We start from the raw sequence: 24,243 nt of genomic DNA, 5'->3' as shown, positions 1-24,243 counted from the left end.
ATTCAAATGACCAACACCATCTTTAAAATCTGTATAGACATAAAAATATTTGACGAACACGTAATACCTGTATATTCATCACTTTTTTTTTAATAAGTGATAATATAATTAATGAACATGGGATAACTTTTAATTAAATCGCAATGAATTTTTTTTATATAAAGGAAGAACGGGAGACGATGGAGTAGACTGAAACCACAGGGTCGTCTTAATTATTTGTAAATATATTATTAAGTATAACATCTATAATATAATAATAATGTAATAATGAAAAACCATTTACATTAATAGGTATCATTTACATTAATAGATAATATTGTAATCCAATAGTAAAACACTCAGTTATGTATAGATTCTCGATAGCCTTCAAGCGTGATGAATTTTTAGAGTAGTAGTACCATCAGATCGCGCGTGTTACGGTGTAATTACAGAACATTTTTCCGTCGACTGTCCGTAGGTATTTTTTTCCCCCTCCTATCAATAGTACATACAATAGTTTTGTAAGTTGTCGTCGCCGCCTCCCCTAATTTCCTATTTGATGATCCACGCCGCGCGCCCACACGCACATACGTACATACGCGGGGGATAAAGCTGATATTTCTCAGTGAAAAGTGTGTGCCTTTTTACACCTTGTGATTACTCCTAATCTATCGTCTCGTTATTGCGGGTATATTGGGATGCTGTAAATCGTGTGCGGTAGCGGCTGCCTCCGGATTGAAATTCGAACGACAATCAACCGTCGCGAATCCTAAAACGGAAAGAGGGAAGCTTCGACACACGTCCGGATTTATTCGCGCTAATAAAAAGTCCCGCGAGATCGGCCGAACTCCTCCCGACGAGGTATACCTGAGTGCACCGGCTCGAAAACGAAATAACGTCGATAGGAGGATTTCGTCAGAATCCTCGATTCGCCAGGTCAATTCGACGCGTGCTCGTGTATGAATTTATTATAGCGGCGCTCCGTCGTTGACGAAAATCGATTAAAATTACCAAGTTAACTCGCTAAGACTTAGAGACGGTAATAGTCGTTGTGTTCGTGCCCTACAGGTAGTGACGTGTGCGCGTGTTCGATTACACTGTATAAGGAGAGCGGGAAGAGAGAAATCCCCTCCCACGTTTACGTTATAAACATCTGGATTATTTAACCGCTTATTGTTAAGAGTTATCCGCCACTTAGTTCGCCCTCGTGCGCCGGATGACATCGAAATATTCCTCCCAAGTATATTGTACACTTTGCCTTCGTCGTTCTGCAAAAGTTCTCTCTTGAATCTCTTCGCCACTCGTAAGATACAAAAGAAAAGGAACGCAAAGGAACAAAATAGAAAAGAAAAAGATCTGGTAGCTCCCGCGACACGTCCTACGTTTGATTTCGGAAGTTTGAAAACGGGCTACTTCGATGCGAATTCGAATTATTATTACGCGGTGGCGGAGGCAACTTAATTAGCGATTGCGGGTGCACCTACATGGATTATTTTACAAGAACAGAGCTTAATCTCGTCGATGCGAGACTGACGTCGGTCGCACCGGTCAACTTCACAACAATAAAAACATAGTATATATATTTTTTTTTCTCACAATATAATTTATCTTTAAATATTTCTGTATATTTGTATAACTATTTAACCTTCGATATAAATACCCTGAAATCTACACTCTCGCGATCACTATCGTAAAATTGAATTCACCTCCGGCTCGCTTCTTTTTCTAATCCTTCCTCCTCCAACGTCTTCTTTTTACAGCAAATGTCTCTTTTCGTGCCGACGTGCACGATGCGAGATTGCGCTCAATCGTGTTTGTCTCTCTACATATATTCGAATCCATTAAAGTCTACTATGTACAAATAATCTCCCCCGCAGCCCTCGATTCTGGGATGCAACTTAAATGATGGTCGGCGAAACGTATTATTTCGTGTTTACTGATACCTGCCTGCGAAGCTAGTTTGTAGAACAGAATAGCACAAGCTTGCTGTACTGAGGTACTAATAATTGACAGAGAGCACGGAACATAAATGTACATATCGGGGATCACGGGTTGCAAAGAAAAATAAGGCAGTTAGAGCAGCCGGCACTCTGAAATCTTGGATTTCTCTCGTGAAATTTCGTATACGGAACAAATAGAAAAATTAGAGCAATAAACTGTTGAGGACAGAAAACGCGATCTCGTCATATTAAAGATATAATTACAAACAATTGTAGAGAAGAATTTACAAAAGTTATTTTATGCGTATCACACATGGATAAATAATTAAACGCGGTAAGAAGGAATCGAACGCTGATCGAGTACTGTCCTTTCGATCGTCGACTATATTCTTATCATTTCGTCGCCTATATTTTATTCGGTTTACCTAATAGTGTACAATTTATAGCCAACATCGAATTGTCGCGTAATATATTTATATATTTATATTGTTTGCGTATATCTAACTGCCCAAGTATATGTGTATAATCGATTAATACGCGGTCGAATACCGTTCCTGCCCTCCGTCTTGCGATCAGAGAGCCCTATAATTAAAATATTTCGGATAAAAAATATGTATATCTTGTCGACATGTTGGTTTCTGTTACGAGGATCGTATCAAACGATCGCACTATCGCCGTTTCCGTAACTCCTTCTTTTTTTTTATACAATAACTCTCAACGTTTTAAATTGTATTCAACAAAATCTGATACACGGTCGATTTAAAATTAAATCCGTAATTAATTAGTTTCTCAAAGGTTCATTGTATAATGTTAGGATTTATCTTTATTGGATCATTCCTGAAAAATCACATGAAAGTTCGGAATCTATTTTACTAATTTCAGACTCTTTCAGAGAACATGTCAAATTATTCGTAAAAATTATGGCTAAACTTTACGGAAAAGACCTGAATGTTATTTATCATTAATATCGCATGCAGCCTAATCTACTGCCTATTTTCTCTCCGATTACCGATATGTTGTATTGCAATGATCTTCCATGATCATTTGATAATTGAATCGAATAATATTATTTTCAAATTGCACTTCTTTTCTTATCTTATGTCTTCAATATTTCGATTAGTATCGCGAAGAATCATATTTATGTGAAATAAATAAAAGAGATTAAATTGAATTTTTGTTAAATCAATCGAACACTTATTCGACATTTCTTTTAAATCCGCAAAATTTAATCTTTTAACTAGCGTATTCTATTTCGTGAGTCATTAAAATAATCGTTTGTGCCATCATTATTTCATTCTTTCAACCTAATTAAGTTCTTTCGCATTAGAGAAAATGATTGACGGCAGTGATATTTCGTGTTTATCTCAGATTGTTATCATCTCGAGTTCTTGCGCTGCAAGTACATTTTCGTTTCGCGTTACGACTATGACACCCGGAATAGGATCGCACGACCGAGATTTCTCGATCACTTCACAGAAACTCTCGATGGCGTACAGTAGGTATCGACCTCACATTCATCGCACGAGGATTAAAGTTCAATGGCGGATCAGTGTAGCTTTTTTTTACAGAGTGACTTACATACCTAAACGCTCCCATCTCGATAAATATCTCTCCCGCGCGAGGTGTACAAAAGAAAGCGAGGAATTCTTTAGGAGCAAAGAGTCCGTTCATCTCGTTCGTTATTCTGCCCTTATGGTTCTAACAGCGATAGTAGTAATTACAGTAATAATCGTTCGTATGGTTTCTCTCTTTTTACAGCGGCTCCTCCAACGGCAAAGAGCGATTTCGTGCCACGAAGCTTTTAACGGAAATGCGTATAATTACAGGTTGGACGTGGCAGTTCTCTTATTCTTCTCTAAGTAAGTACATGTATCGCCCGTCGCACTTAGAAGCGTCGAACGCGTCCGGCGAATGTGGCAGCGGCTGCGGAGCTACTTCTAAGTAGTTATAGATCTATCACTTCCTCTCTCTTTCTCTCTTTCTCTCTCTCACTCTCACTCTCACTCTCACTCTCTCTCTCGTTCTTTTATTCTCTCTTTTACTCCCTCTCGATCTATGAGCAACACTCATTTCGTATAATATTGGCCCCAGCACCCTTATTATTTTCTTTTATTATTACATCATCTCACGCGACGACTAGTACAAGCGTCAAGAATTTGCATAATATCGAGCGAAATTAGTATTAGATCGTTGACAGGAAATATTTTTTAAATGAAAATTTGTGTGTATGTACATATTCAAAAGAATTTATCAACATTTAGCTGTTATAATATAAGATTAAGGGATGATATAATCGGAGAATCAAATTAAGTAAAAGTTGAGGAATTACGATTGCACTTTAATGCTGTGTATAAATAGATACATATAAATGGACGTAATAAATAAATGCGCATCTCGCGACAAGACACCGTCTGTAAAAGATAAAAGCACAAATAAGAGCCCGAACGCGTCGCCCGTTATTTCCGGTCACGACCTCGCGAAACCAGCGGCTCTTTTCGCGAAACTCAATAAGTCGTCGTTGGGTTTTCTTCACATCTTCAAAGGCAAACGTACACCGTTATACATACAACAACGCAAATCCACGCCAACTCTACGTACGAAGACATCCGCCACGCAACACGTTCTCGCTTTGACCTTTTTTATCAGAGAGAAACGTAACGAATCCTCCGATGTATGAAGGCAACACAAACGAGGTTCGCTCGAGAGCGATAAATATGACATATTTTTCCGCTGCGATCACGGTTGGGCGTGGTAATTAGAGGATAATTTCCGCAACTGCTTGTATCAATAAAATTTGAATAAGAGGGAGGAATATTTCGCAGCTGTTGCATATAAAAACCAATGCAGTAAAACATTTCTTCTCTTTATTTATAATTTATGAAGAGATACTATTAATAACGATAATAAAAAATTCTGTAAAAAACGTACGACAATAAAAAATGCTTGAATTAATTATACATGTATGTATAATATTTTTATACACTTTTTTTGCAATAAGGTAGTTAAGTTTCGACTCTTTCTTCAATAATAACGTTATTTCGAACGATCTCTCGTAGCGGAACGTGTGTAGGAAGCTCGCGTTTCGTGAACGCATCGATTTTTATGTATACATTCGTAAAGCCTCCCGGCTCTCGCACTCGGCTCTGCCACATTCGCGGGGCTGGCACATGCATTTCTATTATGTATATATACCTTACCCGTTTCCGACTTGTCTATTTTATTTTTCTTAATCACTTTTACCCCCATCCCTGCGTAATGACGCACTCGCGCTCGCGCTCGCACTTACGTCCTAAGATTGATTATTTAGTTTACCACACTGTACCGGAACGTCTCACACATAATCACCGCAAATGCAATATTTCGCAATAAGAGTCTTTGTCCTTTCAACTATATAGCCACCGGTATGTGGCGCGTCTCGGCTCAGTGGCATCACCTCGCGATGTATCGGGCGAGGAGGGCGCCGAGGAGGACGATGTGAAGAAGCGAACACCCGAGAGACATGGGCACCCGAAGCGCCCACGTGGTGGTCCCCGACGAGGCGTCGCCGCATTGAGCTGGAAACACGCAATCGATATTTTCCTTAATAAATCATAAGAATAAGACACGTGAACAAGGGAATAAGATGCAAGAAGAGATAGAAGTCTAGGACGCCGAATTCGCTGGATCAATAACGCAACTTCAAGTTAAGATAGCTCGGTAAACAAGCTATTTCCAAATCAATTTCTTTAAATTGAGAAGACTTTGCTTACCGAGCGTGGACGCAAAATTACAGTGTCATTTAATAATCATAGGTGAAGAAAGAAAAAAAAGTGGCGACCAAAAATACCGCAAATAATCTCATACAAAGCGAAACTACGGCGAGTGGAGTCGCGCGTGTCACACATCCGGTATTAACAATGCTCACCGTACGACGTGAGGTTCACCTGCCACGAGACTGGATAGCGATGAGAGGCCCTCGGACAGGAAGCGAGATGGCCCGTCACCGAGAGTTCACGACTTCCTGTCGTCGCGGCGGACGCGCTGTAAACGAGGCAGTAACGCCCGACGTCGGTGCTAGCCACCAAGTAAGCGGTGTCGTTCTCCACCCAAGTTCCGTGGCATAAGTACTCTGGAAAACGAGACAGCATCGGCTGTGAGCGGAGCGAGATAGAAAGAGAGAGTGAGAGAGAGAGAGAGAGAGAGAGAGAGAGAGAGAAGAGAAAGAAATGGGCAGCGTGTTGTTCCGCGAGTTATTCTCCGCGCGTCTAAAAAGCGCCGCGCGCAAAGTCGCATTAAACTTCTCGATTTCTTAAAGTACTGCGAAAGCAGAGCGAGATTATGGGCGCCCGTATAACTTCGCGCCCATAGTATATAGGAAAAGTTTTTTTTTCTTTTTCAAGACCGTTTAAAGAACCGACGACAATAACATGCTACGCCACACAAAGCAAATTTGACGGAGCAGATGGAAAAAGACCATAAACTCGTTAATGAGACTCGGTATTATCTTCGTCGCTGCTCAAGCTTGTTCTCCGACTCTAAAAAGGGCATCTGTTTTGTACCGTGGATATAACAAAAGAAGGAAAATTAGTTCGTGTAGCAGGAAATTTTCTAAGTCGTTGAAAATTATAGCAGATCATTAAGGAAGTACGTGAAGTAGAAATATGGAATGATGTCAGTCGTGAGTTATTGAGTTACATTAACATTCTATTTTTAATTATAGTTACGAAAATTAATTGTCTCATCAAAACGTATACTATTGGATTTATCGCTCATAAATTTTCATAATTTCGCTATCGCGTGGACGAGATAACCGTAATTCCTCAACCATTCAATTAACGTATCCATGAAGGGTGGGGGGAGGGGGGGAAATGCGATTCGTTCGTCCGGGGAAGCTACTTTTATGTCATCATTTTTACGGCACTTGCTCCTCCGCCTTCCGGCCGTAACAATGCGCGCGAGAACGGAAGAGGAATAAACGAGGGCCGTAAATCCTTCCGACACATCGATATCAGTGACGTTTCGAGCGACGATACCCGATCGTACTTGCGAGATAGTAAGATGAGAATTTACTGCGGTCGCCCCCGACAGCTCGTGACTTCGCGTAAAGAGGAAACGCGAAACCGCGCATCGTGTTCGACGACGGGCAGTGGCACCTATCAACGGTAAAAACTAAACGCGTTAAGCGTTGACATTGATGTATCAGAATAAATGTACAATTTTTTTTTACCTGTTGTTCACCCGGATTCACGAACGCGACGCGGCTTGGGATAAATTAACGATCGATCATCGTACGCCTAATCTGATGAAACGATTCGATAGATGTATTAAAGCGATCGAGTAATTTTATTCTTCGAGAAACGGTAAAACGGTTTATCTTACTTTGTGCCGTAAACTTCTCCCGGAAAACGCCGATTTGGAAAACGCGAACGCACGCGAATTCTAAAAGTAAATCAGCGTTTGGTAACAAAGACCCCGAACGCGGCTCTAAATTCGTCGGAAATTCCGAGATTAGGGTGCATAATTAGACAAGGAAGTCCGTGAAATTAGAACACGTGTTGCCATCGTTTTCCTGCCTGACGAATTCGGATTCCGACGCGAAACGAGAGAGAGAGACTCGGTGTGGTACGATAACAACGCGATTAACGATCGCGCTCGGGAAGTCACGATGACGTTCTATAAGCCGCGAACCGAGCGCGCACCGAGCGCGCTGTTTATACGAAATCTTAATGGCCATTCTGCCTTCTCATCGCCGTTGTCCTCGTCTTCATCGTCGCTGGTATCTGTGTCTCGGAATACAATCCCGTGTCGACAGCCGCGAGGCACGGGTCTCGAGTGTCTAAATCCTCGGTTGTGTCAACATGTCCCGGTAACTCGCGCCGCTAAAATAATTCCCGGCTACGAAACGCTCTCTCTTGCTCGGTAGTTCTGTAACGTATCAATGCTCTCGCGGATTACACATAGAGACACCACCGACTTCGCACGCGCTGCGCATTCGTATCGTTTGCTTTTCACAAGGGATTTAACCCGCCTTTTATCTTCTCGACGATCTAGCTAATCTGGAGATCGCCCTTAAAATTACTTTGGGATCACTTTGTTATTATTATTATCATTGTTGTCGAGCTAAACACGCGGCTTACACACTGACGTTGATAAAATAGGAGAATTTGATACAATAGAGTTGTTTTGATTGATTTTGTACGAATGCGTAAATGGATATATCCCGTCGAAATTAATGGATCTCTGTAATAATAACGTTCGATGTATATAATTTATTATCAGTCGAATTAGTTTGATTGTGCAGACGTAGCGGGGGAAAAAGTCCTGGTCAACCGACAACGCGCGACGTGTCAATTTTTATGTATGGAGTCAAACGAAGTGCACAAAGTTAGCGCGGTCGTAAGCAAGCGCTATACTTCGGCAACCGTGACGCCTGCTGCCTTTCCGCAAACTAACTATCACCACTTGTGATAACTTTGCGCGAACTAGGACGGGAGACGAGAGGGAGGTGCGGGTAATCCGATAAGATGTTCCGGGCGAACGTGCTCCAACCCATGTCGAGTCTTCTCCCTCTCCCTCCTTCTCCTCTCTCTTGAACATCCCGGACGCTGAACATTCTACTGAACCACGAAGCTGCTCCGAATATGTCGAAGACAATGAACGACGATGACTGCCTCGAGTTTTTCGAGCCGTTCACATTGTCCCCGGAAGCTTCTTTTTGAAAATACGTTATATAGTTTATAGAACCGCAGATATAGAAAAGAAGTCAAAAAGATTCAAAGATGACGATAACGACGACGATTATGTCCGTTAACCATGCCGACCCACGTCACACGTCGAGAATCTGTCGAAGTTTGCGAGCGCTTTCAAAGCTCGTCGGTTGTCGTGAATGGAATCTTCTTGTCGCTTATCGGACAATCTCTTTGATTAACTTCCCTTAGTTAAGTGAAATCGCACGGGGTACAAAAAGAATCTTCGTAGCGCACAAATGCCCTCGTACGAAATAAGTCGCTAGAAATCGCGATTAAACTATAATATACAGATAAGATAATGAACTAATTTTAGGACAGAAAAAATATTCCTAGCTATCTTTTCAACTATTTGTTCAAATGCTAGAATTGTTATTTCATATAAGACTGAGAATTGAAAGCTCTCGCCGAGTTATCTTTTTTGTGGTGCAAATAACGAAATAATATAAATAATAAAATTGTATCTCTCATTAAATTTTATGTGCACCATCGTTCTCAGACACTAGGAAGTACTAAAGCTGAAATAACGCGTTCATGAGAAGCAGATGGGATAATCCTTACCGGATAACGCCTCGTCGCTGCAAGACGTGGCGAACTCCATGCGATCGGGTGTCCTGCAACCGATGTCCAGTCTACGTACACTACCGTGGTGGCACTGGCTTGGGAACGCTGTCGAGGGCACTCTCACGTCGTGCACCTCCGCTGCGTTAGCAACGTTCTGCTCGCCGTCGACGGTCAATACGCTCTCGACATTGTCGGCGTTCGGTGGCCGAAACAACGATACGATATTGTAGCGACCGAGATTGGGGCATTGCCTGGTCATCGGATCGGACGCTGAAAACGAATAAAGATGATTTATTTTCGCGTGTCTCGCTATCTTAATCAGATCATGATATAGCAATTCCCATTGGCACGCACTTTCATCAATTTTATTTTTAATAATTGATCAAGCAACATACAAATAGAGCGACAAGATATAAATGGACTGTCTATAAATTTTCTGAAATTTTCTCGCGTGAAGAACAGCCTCCATTAACTTTCACGTGATCCCTCAACAAGCGACAGAAGATCGCTGCTTACATTGCGGTGTAACTTTTAGCCGAGCAATTTGATACGCGATCGACACGCAGTCGACGCGTTCCGCACGCTAACGTGAACGCGTTCTACTTTGTTCCTAGAGGAAATTAACGCAACACGATCCGCGTCAAGGTAAGAACTCGCTGCGTTTATTGCGTTCAACGTCAAAACGGTGAGTCTTTCGGGACGTTCAAAAAGTTTGACGCGCGAAAGATTCTTGCTCTTATATTTGCGTCTTTCTTGCGGTTTCATATTCGGTACATCAGCCACTCTGTCTTGCCAGGACTAAACTTTACATCAGGCTTTCTCAACCAATAACAAGTTTTGAAAAAGATTGAAAAAGCAAACGCATTTGCAAAAGTGTCATTATTGAGTTTATTTAAATAAACTTCAACATGATTGAAATATTTGTTGTTAAAATTAAGAAAACAAACTGAGATAAGATATAAGATGTGCCGCACGCGCAGTAAAAACATCATTCTATTCAAACTATACTTTGAAATTAATAGGCAAATGGACATATAGATGTATATGAGAAATGTCATAGTCTTGTTGAAAAAGATTGGGAAATGCTACTTTTACACGGTGTAACTTTCAGCCGAGCAATCCTCGGCGGTAACACGCTCGTGTATCCGGTGAGTGTGCGCCGCGACACAAAAGAGAAGACGAGCGCGAATGTCGGCGCGATAAATTCCGCGCCGGCGACGCGGCGGAACGGCCCCGCTCTTCGTCAACGTTGCTGGAATCGGGCTAAGGAGAAACTGAAAGGCGAGCCGACTCTACGAGAGAGACTTTACGACAGATCTCCGGCATATGATCCTTTATGCGCTCATAAACCCGCGCTTCGCGAATTGATTGTTAAACTCCGCCATTCGCGAACTTCTCGCCGAACGCGCTCGTCCGCTTCTCTCTCTCTCTCTCTCTCTCTAGCAAGTACATAGGTACTTTCCATCACCGGGTACATGGGTAACAGCCCCCCTCCGAAGTACCTTTCACGTACAGATTCTTGGACAGATTTGAGGTAGATTTATCCTTCGCAATAATGTCGAGGCATCAATCATTCTATAGCATTGAGGATCTAGGAAATTTCGCGAAACAGCCCTCGGGGCAAAGATAGATAACGAAACTTTTATTCCTCGTTTAATTTTAAGCAGACTTTTCAATTTAAAAGACTCTTAAGTTCAGGCTTAGTTGCAAAAATATTTAAAATCGAATGTTGGAAGATTACTAGAACTTTCATCGAGCTCTCGCGGGCGAAAAATTGGCTCCGAATTGATCGAGGGACCTGCGGATGAAGCAAAATAACGGAATTTAGAATGCTTTCCACACGCGGAGCTTGTCCGCTCGAAACGCACGTGAATCCATATGTCAGGGCTAGGGAAGAACCCGTAGAAAGTCGAGACAAATCACGCGCCCGAGTGTATATGCATTTGAGAGAATCGTCCGTGAGACCGCCATACATCCCGACGTCGCCGGACTCTCACGGATCGATGTCTGGAATTGGCTTTAGAAGCTAAACAGAGCGCTCTTTCGTTAGACCACGAATCACGTTTTATTCGGAAACTCCGAAGCAGAGTATCGGATGGCTGGCGAATCAGCAGAGCTCGTGCGAGTTGCGATGTAACGTACGCGTTTGCAAAGAGTATATACGATGTGATATATTCTCATCGATAGAGTACAATTCTCTAGATGAAAAATCCCAGGATGAACAAATGCGTCAGTACGAGACCAATACTATTTAAAGCAACGGTAGAACATTCATAAATATTTGGTCGGACGAAACATTTCGAGTTATCTCTCTGTTTTGCGCACCGCTCTGTCTTGACTCGCTTATCTCCTGTCAGAGTAACTCGATAAGATCGAGACAAACCAGGGGACGCGGCCAATGAATCGGAAGAAAAACGAAGAGCTCTATCGGGCGGCTTCGAATTGGCACGAAAGCACCGGGAGGCCCGGAAATCACCTTCGAGCAAACGTTCCTGATTCCGGTTTCCGGCCGCAACGCGGGCGCGGTCGAATTTCCAATCTACTTAATCTTGGCTTACGGCAAGAAAGAAATGGGCATATATATTTTACGATCCCGTTACATCGGCACCTCTCTCTCTCTCTCTCTCTCTCTCTCCCTCTCCCTCTCCCTCTCTCTCTCGCTTGCTCGCGGTAATGGATCTCCCGCGAATCGTGAAGAAATTTCACGCCCGCGGAATGCTCAAACATGTTTTATTTTACGTGCACTTTAACGCGCTTCCGTTCGGAGCGAAAGCGACGTCGAGGCGAATAGAAAATTAAGAAGCCGCAAATATTAATCGAACGATAGTGTAGCTGACTCGCTTTAAAAGGAGAGCGAAAGAGAGCGAGCGAGCGAGCGAGAGAGAGAGGGGAGGGGGAGAGGTGGGGAGAGAACTGCCCTTTGATAACTTCCAAAAGAAACTGCAAGTTAATTTGCGAGCAGCCTCATCGGTCGCAATATCGGCAAATTAATTTACCCTCGATTGATTACGGTTGTAATACCGACAAAGCAAAAATGCCGGGGATGCATTAACGGCGGGACCGGTCGCGTTTAACTGCGTTAATTGAAACTGCAGTAACAAACATATAACACGATCCGTCAACTGAGCACTGTTAAGCGTAATCAAATTTGCGTATATTACATTTGCCGGGGCTCGGAAAGTTGACACCCCGCATTAAAGCCCAATTAGTTACTTTACAGCAGCGACGTGATATTGCGACGACAATGCGTAATTCGATTAGGAGATCAGAATTTACTTACTGATGAACGTCGTGTACGGCATCGTGTGCGAGTTGAACGTGCTCGAGTTGCATATATCGTCGGGCTGCTGGCCCCATTCCGACAGTTGCATCTCTATTACGTGCTCGTCCCTCCTGTGGAACATGACGCACACGTATCCGTTCTTGCTGAAAAGGAACGTACAAAAGCGTTAGATAACGAAAGAATCGAAAACGAGGTCGTGAAAGTTGAATTTTAAAAACTAGGAGAATTGTTTAAACTCCGAATGCACCGTGACAAAGTAAATTTTTTAAAACCGAGACTATTTTATCTCGCTAGGATTGTTGGAATCGATAAGAAAGAGTTCACGGAGAGAAGAGGGGGGGGATGTCTCAATGTGAAGAACGCCATTTAAGTCCGCCCCTTTAGGCTGTAAAAATAAGGTCTCCCGCGGACAAATAAAAATTTAGATCTGAAAGGATTAGGCGCGCGAGATACGGTTAATAGTCGGTCCAGCGGACCGTTAAGGCTGATCTCGGCAAGACGGGAGCACGATGCGCCTTTCCTGCCCAGAATGGCGGCGGTAGCGGCGACTAGGACGGAAAAAAAGCAGGGAAGAACACCCTAAATCTCTTCCCCATGCAGGATTAAGATTTTATTTTATCAGAACCTTTCTTAACGGCCGAACGTTAAGTTTAACGCAATTCTTTTACGGCCGACCGCCTTTACGGCGGAATCTGAAAACTCGACTGCCTCATGCGCGCCATGTATCTATACGTACGTATAAGACACGCCGCGTATATAAGTTCATATCTGTATACACCCCGGCCGACCCCCGGCGATATACGTTTACACTGTAACCCCGTGGAGCACCGCGTCCCGTCGTAAGCCGTTGCGCGAGCCGGAAACGACGATCTCGACATATATTTGTCTTACGAGTTCTCCGCCCCGTGAAGAGGGATATAAAGTTTATATTACTTCTCGATGGCTCGCCTCTCGCGAAACTAGTTTCCGCGTCCGGGGATTTCGCGGGCGGCATTACGGACGAATTTTTTGCTGGATTCAATTTAATTGCGCTTGTTCCGGCGCTTGTCAAGGACCGCGACGCAAGAAAGGAACGAACGTGCGTTCCGCCCTCGCGGTGGAATACATAAAGCTCGCGCGCGCCCGCGTAGGAAAATTATCGTTTAATCGTATAAAAGAGAAAATACGCGATAGCTTTCAGATATTCCATAAGCACCGATTCATTTCTCTCCGGGCGAGCTATCCTGAAAACTCGAGCGAATTTGTAAGTCACGGAGGCTTTTGATAGTCGAATTTAAGGCGCAGTTATAGACTTTTACGAACCGTATCGTCTCGACTAACGTGTCATAAATAACAAACATACAACCGTAATAAAGTTTAAACCATGAGATTTTATTTGCGACATTCCTGTATTGTCATGGCCACGATTTTATTCTTGTTAAAATTGTTTAAATTGTCACGCGAGACGCGTAAATCTGCTCCCGGAGATGACTGAAATAACAGGGTGCATTTTTCAAGATAGTGATACTAGTTAGCACCAATCTAAATCGAGATCGGTTGATACAACAACCGGGTCAGAGTGTTAAAAGTTTTATGAAGTCGCTATTTCAGTGCCAAAGTGTGGAAAAAAAATAAACAAATGGTACAAAAGATGGTAAAGAAAATGATAATCCTCCTTAAATATTCAGCCGTGCTTTTAGACCGTGTCGAGCGTTACGTTATTTTTACCAGCGGAAAGTATATGCTCGCGCAAACGTCAAAATTTCATTATTCGCCGCGAACCATCATTTGCAGGCGCGCGGGGACGAGTGGTCTTTTTACGAAAAAATATCCCCCGTAGCCGAGCTGTGTGCGCATTCGGTCGTATAAAAGCATTGTAATAAAACGTGACGAACGTCAGGGGGAGGCTTCGTGGAAACCGACACTCGTCTGCGATATGATTGATCGATGTCAGTTTTCCGGGCGAATCACGATACGGTACGATCCACCAACAGCCGGCCACCCTCGCCGATATCCGTACCGCGTGTGTAAAAACATAAATGTATATCGGAAGACGGGGGCGTTAAACAGCTCATGGCCTGACTTTGGAACGCGAAATGAAAGGCGTCGCGAGCGCGTGAAAGTCAGCGATTAGAATAGCACAGATAGAGTATAAAAAAATATAAAGAAATAGATAGAAAAGAATAAGGAAAATTATTTAACGCAGAAAAAATTAAAACAATTATCTAAAAGCATATTTCTATCGTTATCTTCACTTAGCGAAAGCCATTTTAAAATATCAGGCTAATGAGAGGAAGAAAAAGAAAAGATTCGTATAAATGATATTTAAATTTCAATGTGTAAAAAAGCGTGGTTCTCGAACGTGTTAGTTTCATGAAATAGTTAAAGCACTATCAAATTGTTGCGGAAAAAGATAAAACGACATATATATCACGCAGGATATGCGATGGACGAAAATACTACAATATCTTGACCAAATATCGACAGTTAACGATACTCAATCACTATGCAATCGAATAAGTAAAAAATCGCTTTCAACCTGACTGATGGTGATCGTATGTCAACGTATTCGAGATGCGCGCGGTGACCGGATGTTCGAAAATATTTGCCGAAGAATATAGAGACATAACGTATAAAAACGGAGCGTAGATCTGTCGTTGCAGCTGTTACCCTCCGAATTAAAACAAAATGTAAAAATATTGATCGATTGCACCGCGGATCGACGGCAGTTTCGCGATTAACTGGGCAAGGCCCATGCGAAGTAAACAATCGCCATAATATCATCTTCGAAGAGTGATTGAGGTAATTGAGGGCGTCGCACTGATTATGAATAAAAAACACATAACAGCAGAAGTTTCGAAATTGCACCTTAGGGAATTCTCTTAAAAAGCGCCCGTGCAATAACACATAATGTAATATGCATCGCGGCATTGTCCGCTGCTGTGGCTTGAAAATCTGCCAGTGATCAAAATATCGGCATTATTACGCTGCTTTTAAGAAAAAAAAGTAAAATAATTCTCTTTCCGCGAGTTCTTTAACGAAACTTTTCTTTCGAAAACAACTCGCGACCGACCGACCGACTTATCTTCCATCACATGCCTGCGTTAATTGTAAAATTGATAACGTTGTTAGAACATATACACAGCGTATCGATAATCGCGGTGTTCCTCGACAAAAGTTTAGGTCTCTTTAACAGAAATTTTCTATTCTAGATCACACGGTTCACGAGATATTTTCGGAAATTCTCGACGGCAAAGCGAGTACCCAAACCCGATGCGATAATGCATCGGCGGCGCGGGCGGCGTGATAACGTAAAGAGCGGCAACTTAATTAATTAACTTATGCAGCGCGCAGACGTTTATATTTGGTTTCTGGCGTGCATCCGGGAACGCCCCGAACCGCCGTTATCGTTCCCCAGCGTGCAGTGGCGTCTTCTTACGAGATCGTATGCCATCTTCCGTTTCTCTTTCGCCCAACCCCGCGCTGCGCGCTCACCCTTTCCCGCTCTCGGCGCGCAACGGCCGAATTCCCTGTTCTTCTTCTCAGGAAGTTCTTTCGCACTACATTGATGATCGCGCCGTAACGTTGATGCCTTAATTAAAATTTTCCCTAATTCAGCGATAATTCGTAATCCGAGGGGCTATTGGTGCCGCGCGCCGCTAATTAAACGCAAATAACTACTGCATATGAATATTTAATCCTGAGAAACGGCACTATTAAAATAGTACTAATTATTGTGAATGTAAGCAATTTATGCTCCGTCGACTATCTGCAATGTAATTCCACCCTCCTCCACACACGTATAATTACGCCGTTCGTTGTCGATTAAAAATATATCGTCGAAGCTACAATGTTTATCCGCAACAAAATATTCCTTTGACATATGACCTATTGCAACCATCGACGGCGATATATGACGCTCGGGTGACATTGATTTAAAACTTTTCCGTGCTCGACGTGTCAATGGCCGGGTGCACCAGAGGCCATTACCACCGTCGCCACTTACTACAGTGTCCCAAATCGAGGAGGACATTTTTCATAGTCGACTTTTCAATCTAATTTATATTTGCTCGTCAGACCATTCATTCGGCCGTGGCGCGCGCGCGCGCTCATCCGAGCAATTTCACGCTCGTCTTTCCCGGCGGAAAGAAAGCACTCCCCTCCCCTCCTTCTCCCCTCGTCGTGCCCGAGACAATTCCGCGGATCCGAGATATAGGTCGTCCTCGTCAGCGAGCATTTCAAAGATCAAGCGTCGGGGAGGCGATATCCAGGGTCGATTCCGCGTAGTAGAGGTATACCTTTGACCACCGTAGGGACCACCTACGAACAGCGACGAGACTGGTACCGACCGTTGTGCTGCTTCTCTCGTTTTCCTCCATTCTCTTCTTCCTCGTCTTCCTCGGGGCTTTTTCTCCTTCCGCTTCTTCTTCGATTTCATTCCGTCCGCTGAGTACCACCGTGATGAAAGCGCATCAGCGTCGCGGCGTTCTCTCGAGCGTGCGGCAAGCGATATCGCGTGTCTTCCCGTAGAACTCCCGCAATACCGCGGTGTCGAAAATTCAAGGAAATGCAGCTGTTCCGCCATCGCGGATGCGGATGTTATTCTTTTACGAAGCTAATCATCTTCCCCGTTGAAGATGGAGGTTAAAAGGGGATCTTGGGTTTGTATAAATTAAACCGGCAGTAAAAACACTCGCTTCCGCGTCCCGTTTCCCTTTTATATTTTAACTAGACAGTAAAAACATTCCCGTACCATTTTCGATTTTGCGAAACAATTTGCGAAACGAGCGTGCTAAAAACGAATTTATAAAATAGCTTTCACTTAACAAAAATACAACGTATACGGCCAAATACGAATAAGGAAACTGTTTCCAACAGTTTCCACGCGGCGGTGGTGTATAGCGTTGTTTCAACAAACGGCCACTTGAATAATACAGTTCCACCGTGTCGAGAACAGTAAAATGCAAGTGGGATATCGCAGTACTGTATTCCGACGAAGGAGTATTTTGATGTCGTTTTCAGATGAAAATGTTGCGTGTATATACACGTAACGCGAGTATTGACGAAGCTTCACCCGTGACAGAACAGTTACGTACCTATTTATTGGGAAATACATGAACCGGAAACGTTATATCTCCCTGTACAGAATATTTTGAAATTCCTGTAACTTTTGACTTATTGTTAGTATCATGTATAGTGGCATGTCCGCGTGCACACAGGCATGCACACACACTTCGAATCTCTATTATTGTAAAGGATATGTCGCGAAAATTTTTAATAAAAAACAGATAGAACCCGATAAAAAATTTTTTCTGTTATTTCGATTCAACCACTGTATATGTATTTGTTATAAGAGTGAACACCGAATCATTTTGCAATCTCGCTGAAATGGACAAGCCTCAAAGCTATTTTGCAATCATGCGCGAGTTACGTTCTATGACGATGGATATTGTGGATTCATGTACGCCGCAGGTGTTTGCCATAGACAATCTGTTTAGTTGTAAATTAAGATTGGTGTTTGTACCGGATTCGGCTATTTGCAGAATAGACGTGGCCCACTTGCCGATAAAACCAGACGGGAATTAATTTTAACCGTATGAAAATAGTTGTTGATTTACAGCGTTGATATTCGGGACAGCGAGATACGCGCTCGCGTTCAGCGAATATACATATATAGGAATTATTTTATTTACGCGACCCGCTTATCGTCGCCCAACGTTGCCCAATCTTCGGTGACGTAACATTTCGCGATTTTCAACAAAGTAATTTCTGCAGGAGCGCGTTACCACCGGCTTGCGTATATGTTCCCTCCAGTTTGTTTGCGGCCGCTATTCCTTCGAATGTCCTCGTTTGCTCTCCCAGCCATTCCTCCCGCGCGCTGGCGGAGATTTATTTTACTACTTACAATTAGTTTCAGCCGCCACTTCGTATACTCAGAGACGTAGTGCGACGTGTGCGCGCGGGTCAGCGCGAAGAATACCGCGCAGTTTACCGTGATTTAACTACTCGACCGTATTTCAGACTCTCCATGTTGGAAGAACTGTCTTAAAAACATGCACCTTGCATATCAGCCGGTCCGACACTTTAACGCACGTTGAGTTTCGTATTCAAGAATAACAATCGTATGTTTAATATCCTTCCGACAGATTTTATGAATCTTTATGTTGTGATCGTTTCTCTCTGTCTCTTTCGTGATTATACATAAGATTGATTAAAATTTTCGAATCAAATAAAAAGTAATTGATAATCACTAGCGTATGTATATGAGCATTTAAGAACTATCGAACTTTTTCTTCGATAGCATTTCTTCGACCGCAGGCGCCGGAACACGAGTGAAGAAAAATAGCGCTTTCAAAAGTTCAGAGAGAGGTCGATAGTTTTTGAATTACAGCCGATTGAAAATTAAAGGCGAGGTGAACTTCGAAAGTGTAAATAGGGAATAAAACCTAGTTCTCAGCGAATTTCAAGGGAACTTTATTTTAACGGCGGTTCAATTTGAGGCTTGATTACCGAGATTTACGAGATTTCCGAAACTATCTCGATACCGTCCGGCGCTGCAGATTCTTTAATTAACTAAGTGTTGATACGTTCTGCATAAGTATACCAAGAAATCGTCAATTATGAATAATTGGAAATTAAAGAGTCTCGATTCATCAGTCTTCTGAATAGCGAGTAAATAATGAAATCATATTCTTGCAAATTAATGGCACTTAAATTGAAGTGCACTTTAATTTAATGCAATTTTAATGGGTTATTACTTATAAAGGCATATTTAATATTTTTAATTAACGCTGTAGAAAAAATGTGACATTCACAATCCTATATTTTTAGTTATTTATAATCGAATCTATTAGAATCTATTAGAACATGCTTTTTTCTACCAGCTTGTAGTTTCTAATATTGTAGTCCCTTACCCTTTTTACGAACAATCAAATCAAAATCGATCTCAGAGAACAACTGAATGAATTCGTGGTTAAGGTTTGTCTTTCAGCTTAGTGGAATGCTATCGACTACGGCTCGATCGTCGATTTGGCAGCGCGTATACACGATAATTTTCCACCGTCTTGTGCGCCGATTCGAGCGCGAAGGTTCTGCACTTCCGGTTGGTAGGACTCCGGTCAACGAGCAATTTTCCGGCCGATTGGTCGACGAAACGTCGAACTTGCTGCAAGTCGATCTCCGCCGACAGCAAGAGACACTCTACTTGTTTACTTCATGCCGGTGGGGGAGATTCTCTACGCGCACATCTTCCCTTCCTTAATTTCGTGAGGAAGATCTCACTGCTCGAACATCGTCAATTAACATCATATATCTATTTAATATACGCATAAAAGATAGCGTCTCGAACTTTTTATTATATTTTTGAATCACATATTTTTTATATTTAAATAATATAATTTTAAATAATTACTATAATTGGCTCATAATGTAAAGTTTGACTGGTCTTTTGAATATTAAATTGCGTATTAAGATAAATATACGCATGAAGGGATTCAACTCCTCATGGAGATCGATTTTATTGTTTACTTCGAGTCAAAGGTAGTCTGGACTCTTGTATGCTGTAGTTATCTACCCTCCACCATCGCCAGGATATAGACATCGTTTACCAATTAGTACGTCTGGTAAATTTCCGACTTGATCGCGGCGTTGAGGGTACCTTGCGCGCGTTACACCCATTTAATTAGACGAAATCATAAACGCACGATACTAAACAAATGTCGGTGCGAGCGTGCGCGCGCGCTAGGGAATATGAGCATGATGAAGTTTGATTATTATTTGTCCGTGCGCGTATAAATTCTAATCAACGTATATCATAGTTATATCAGCGAGAATGTCGAGTAAATTACGGCGACCACGCCGCATAACTCGAAGTTCGCATTCGGAAGTTAAAACCGCATTCGACCGTGCATAGTATTCTAATAAATACAGGTACGCCCTCGCCTTTTCCTCTAGAGATGATCGGAATGATTTTCTGCGGTTTGCCGAAACATTCGAAACATGCGTGCGCGCTCGTCGAATAGTAACTGAAATATTTTAACGGAGAGAGATAGTTTATAAACGGCCAAATATTTCAATCATATATAAATTACATTTCCCGGAAACGTGGAAAATTGAAAAAGGTCGCAAACAAACGTATTAAAACTCTGTTTAAAACACTGTTTGAAATATATTAATACAGATACATGAATTATATAAACCAGGACCACTAAGAGAAAAATTAAAATGTCTCTAAGGAAAAAAAACGATCACGAGAAGCAGCGAAAGAATCCGTTCGGTTCGGAGAGGAATAAAGTAATTCTGAAATGCACGGTACTACATATGTGCGCGCCGCCAAATACACGGTCTGATCAATGAAGCGACTCGCTGGAAATGAACAAGGCGGCGCTGTATCGGACACGTACGAACAAAAAGAGGAACGACACCGGGGGAAAGGGGGAGGAAAAAAGACGAGGAAAGGGGGAGGGGGGGAAAAAGGCAGAGCGAAACTGGGATGAGACCGCGTCGTGGCGGGGCTGTATGCGTCTCGTATGTTTATGTGCGCGAGGATCGTGTTTACCCGGGGGGGTTCGTATGCACTTGCATAAGCACCCCGGTGGTACCCGGCGGGGCGTGTACTCGGCGCACCCCCCGCCCCACCCCCCATCCGCAACTCCACTATTTACGGACGCGAGTAATTCATAACTCGTTTTTTCGTTAAGCCTGTCTTGCTCGGCTTATCTCCTCCTCTCGCCGCTCCTACCCCCTTTCAACGTTTTCCTCTCTTTTTTCCAATCGGGCACGGTTTGCGTGGGCCTCATAAAAACGAGCTTTGATCGGGTGCGCCGAGCTGGACCGCTATCGTCAACCAGCGCGACCGGCGAAGTGTCGAGCCGAACTGCAGCTGCAGCCACATCGGACACACATACACTGGTATCTCCCTGATGTGTTGTGTGCGCGCGCGAGTGTATTTGTGTATGTCTGTACTCTAAAAGCTCGTTATTAGATCGCGCGCACGTGATCTTTTCTTTTCCCGCGGAATGCTCGCTTGATAAGCGAAGAGCCCTTAACGGGCTCCCCTTTAGCAGCGAAGAAGAGAAAGCCTTTTAGCTCGGATCACAATGGCCGGCCGCGCCGCGAAAATCGTGAGATTGCGAGACGAAAAATGTCTTTTTCTCTCTGCTGGGTAAGGCGATGTTGCACATGTCCGAATGGGTTTTTATATAAATGTTAACGTGTCGGAGAACGAGAGCGGTAACACGATAACGTTTAACCAACGTTGCAACGTTAAATTCTAAAGAAAAAGATAATTTATCAAACATATATACAACTTGAAATTATTACTATTTTAATGCAGATTTTGATCGCAGGCATATGTGAGATTAACGCGTGACTAAAAGATCTCGATTTACATACGAAATCGCTCGTCCGGAATTTTTCGCCGGAGAAAAGTGGATTCCGACGTTATTAAAGAATACTCCTTCTGAGTTACTGACTCCCATATTTTCTGAGATATCAACGTACTTCGTAAAGTTCAATATTATACGGTTCGCACGCGGCAGAATTCTTCCCGGGCGCTTTTTGACGCTCTAATCGACTCGCATTTTCCCCGCAAGATACTTCTCGCTCGGGATACGACCGCTTCCGCGCAAATATTTCCACGGACCGGCTTTTGAGCAAAGGTCAAACACCAATCGCGTTCCAGGTTTCCGGTTATTAAATCGAGACGGTATCCCGGTAATGCATAAGGTCTCGCTCTGGAATAAAACGAAAACGAGCGTGGTGTAAAAACCCTACGTACGAGGTAAAAAAAATATGGCCATACCGTTCCCCGACGCGACGGTTCGGATATCCCTTTCGCGCGTTTCGGAGAGCGCTCGAATTCCCATTCGTCTGAAATATTTTACAACGCGGTCGTCGTGGTTACGAGCTGTAAATTCACGAACATCACGGACGATTCGTCGTCGTACGGTCCGGATGTTCGCGTATGACGGATCGCTCGGTATACGATCGTCGACGAAATGACGGAATTCGTCCGGCAGCCGGCTACGTCGTGAGAATAAAGATCGGGAGGCGCGCGGACTCTCTCTCTCTCTCGTTCCGAAGAACCAATTCCCGAAGAAGCTGCGTAAACGTAAAAAAAAACGGAACGGGAATGTCGGCAGTCGGCAGTATAGGAAAAGAATTGGATAGAAAAAGAGCGGATATCTGGAACGTAAAACGCGTCGTTTACGTGCTAAAGTGTCGGCGAACGACGACGTCCGCGTTGGATTGGCACAGAAGATCCACAGTGGATTGCATTTACGTTGCACGTATGTAGCCGTCACGTTTATCGAAGTCATTAATTTGAGTGTCGTCAACACCAGGATGTAACACTCGTTCGACTAAAATTTGGTTTATTCATCATGTCGGAATAATCGATCGACCGAAGGTCGAAGTCGCGCATGTTCCGACAGCGACAAATGATTAATAGGTCGAACGATATATTTTACTCTTCGGTCTGCAAGTGAGTTGAAACGCTGTGTCCATCTTCGAACTGTGACAATGCGGATCAATTGCGAGTAGAATCGAAATGAAAAGAAAGCTCGTCTCGCAATGAGATACCATTAAAATTTTTATTTAAAAAGTCACACACATTGAAAAGAAATCGTCGATCATACCAGCTATTTGTTCATTATTTCTATAATAATTTATAGAAATTAGTTATTATTTTTATATATGTTTATAGAAGATGAGCAAAATTTTATAACAGGAAAACAGCATGTAAATGCATCTTATAGGATGTGTATCCAATTTAGAATAAACTGAGATAAAATAGACATGTAATCCACGGTGGACGTGTACCTACTTAACTAAAATGCATTCTACGAATACAGAATTGAATTACACGACGACGCCAGAAAGAAGGCGGTAAATTTGACGTGTCCGACGTCTCGAGCGGGCTTTATAGATGTCGACATGCCAAGGCGGACGGGACCGCGAGAGGAAAGTCGCGATAATATACGTAACAATGTCGAAAGTCGAGAAACGAGGGATCGTAGAAATAGAATCCCCGGGTCGTTCCGTGTCGTGAAATCCGCCGTAGTCGCCGCCACGCCGCGCCGTCGGGCGCGGCTGGGTCGAACGGAACGAAACGCGGAAGTTTTATGCAGTACACGAAGGCATCCAACTCGATATACAACCGCGATAAGCACGTTTTTCCGATAAGGACGCCTTGCTCTCTCTCCTGTTGCACCGGCGCGAAAGTAGCGATCGGGAACGCTTGCCTCAGAATAGTTTCCAGCCTCAGAATAAGTTCCAACGCGTTGTCGGATATAGAAGTGGTCAATACGTCCTCTTGGGACGATTAAGGGATCTCGGTCGCTCACCTGTTTCGTTATCGCGATCTAATTTCGGGATCGTATCGGGCGCGCGCGGTATATTTAGATATTTAGATCAGACGACGACGTGTCTGACGCTGAGAATAGCGTTGCGAAATTATACAACGGTACAGGATATAAACATTTTCGGGCCTCCTTATATTAGGTGTTGCTCGACTTAATTACGGTCGTATTTTCGAAAAGTATTTTCCCACCGTTTTCGTCGCGACATATGTTAATAATGACAATCATAAATTTGATTTTGACGCGACGCGCGATATCGACCCACCTAGATATCGACCGCGACGAGCATAATGGTGCCCGAAATATATATTTTATTTCAGGAATTAATAATAACGATAGCGTGTGTGTAATAATAAAAGGAAGAAAGTGCATACGTTCAAACCTTTTCCTTTTCGATTATAGTCGCGTGTACG

General features: G+C 43.1%; 1 protein-coding gene across 2 annotated transcripts in view; it reads right to left on the bottom strand.

Moving 5' to 3' along the window:
* Positions 1-206: 206 nt before the first annotated feature.
* LOC139811237 (uncharacterized) overlaps positions 207-24,243 on the bottom strand; it is a 226,446-nt gene continuing 202,409 nt past the window's right edge. For both annotated transcript variants that reach the window (XM_071775397.1, XM_071775398.1), the window contains 4 exons: positions 12,489-12,634; positions 9,206-9,478; positions 5,824-6,027; positions 207-5,473 (listed from right to left, as the gene is read on the bottom strand). In XM_071775397.1, coding sequence (XP_071631498.1) covers positions 5,349-5,473; positions 5,824-6,027; positions 9,206-9,478; positions 12,489-12,634 — 748 coding nt within the window. In that variant the 3' untranslated portion in view covers positions 207-5,348. The remainder of the gene's footprint in view (positions 5,474-5,823; positions 6,028-9,205; positions 9,479-12,488; positions 12,635-24,243) is intronic.

Source organism: Temnothorax longispinosus, chromosome 4 (assembly GCF_030848805.1).
Source record: "Temnothorax longispinosus isolate EJ_2023e chromosome 4, Tlon_JGU_v1, whole genome shotgun sequence".
Lineage (NCBI taxonomy): Eukaryota > Metazoa > Arthropoda > Insecta > Hymenoptera > Formicidae > Temnothorax > Temnothorax longispinosus.
This window is presented reverse-complemented; position numbering and strand designations above follow the sequence as displayed.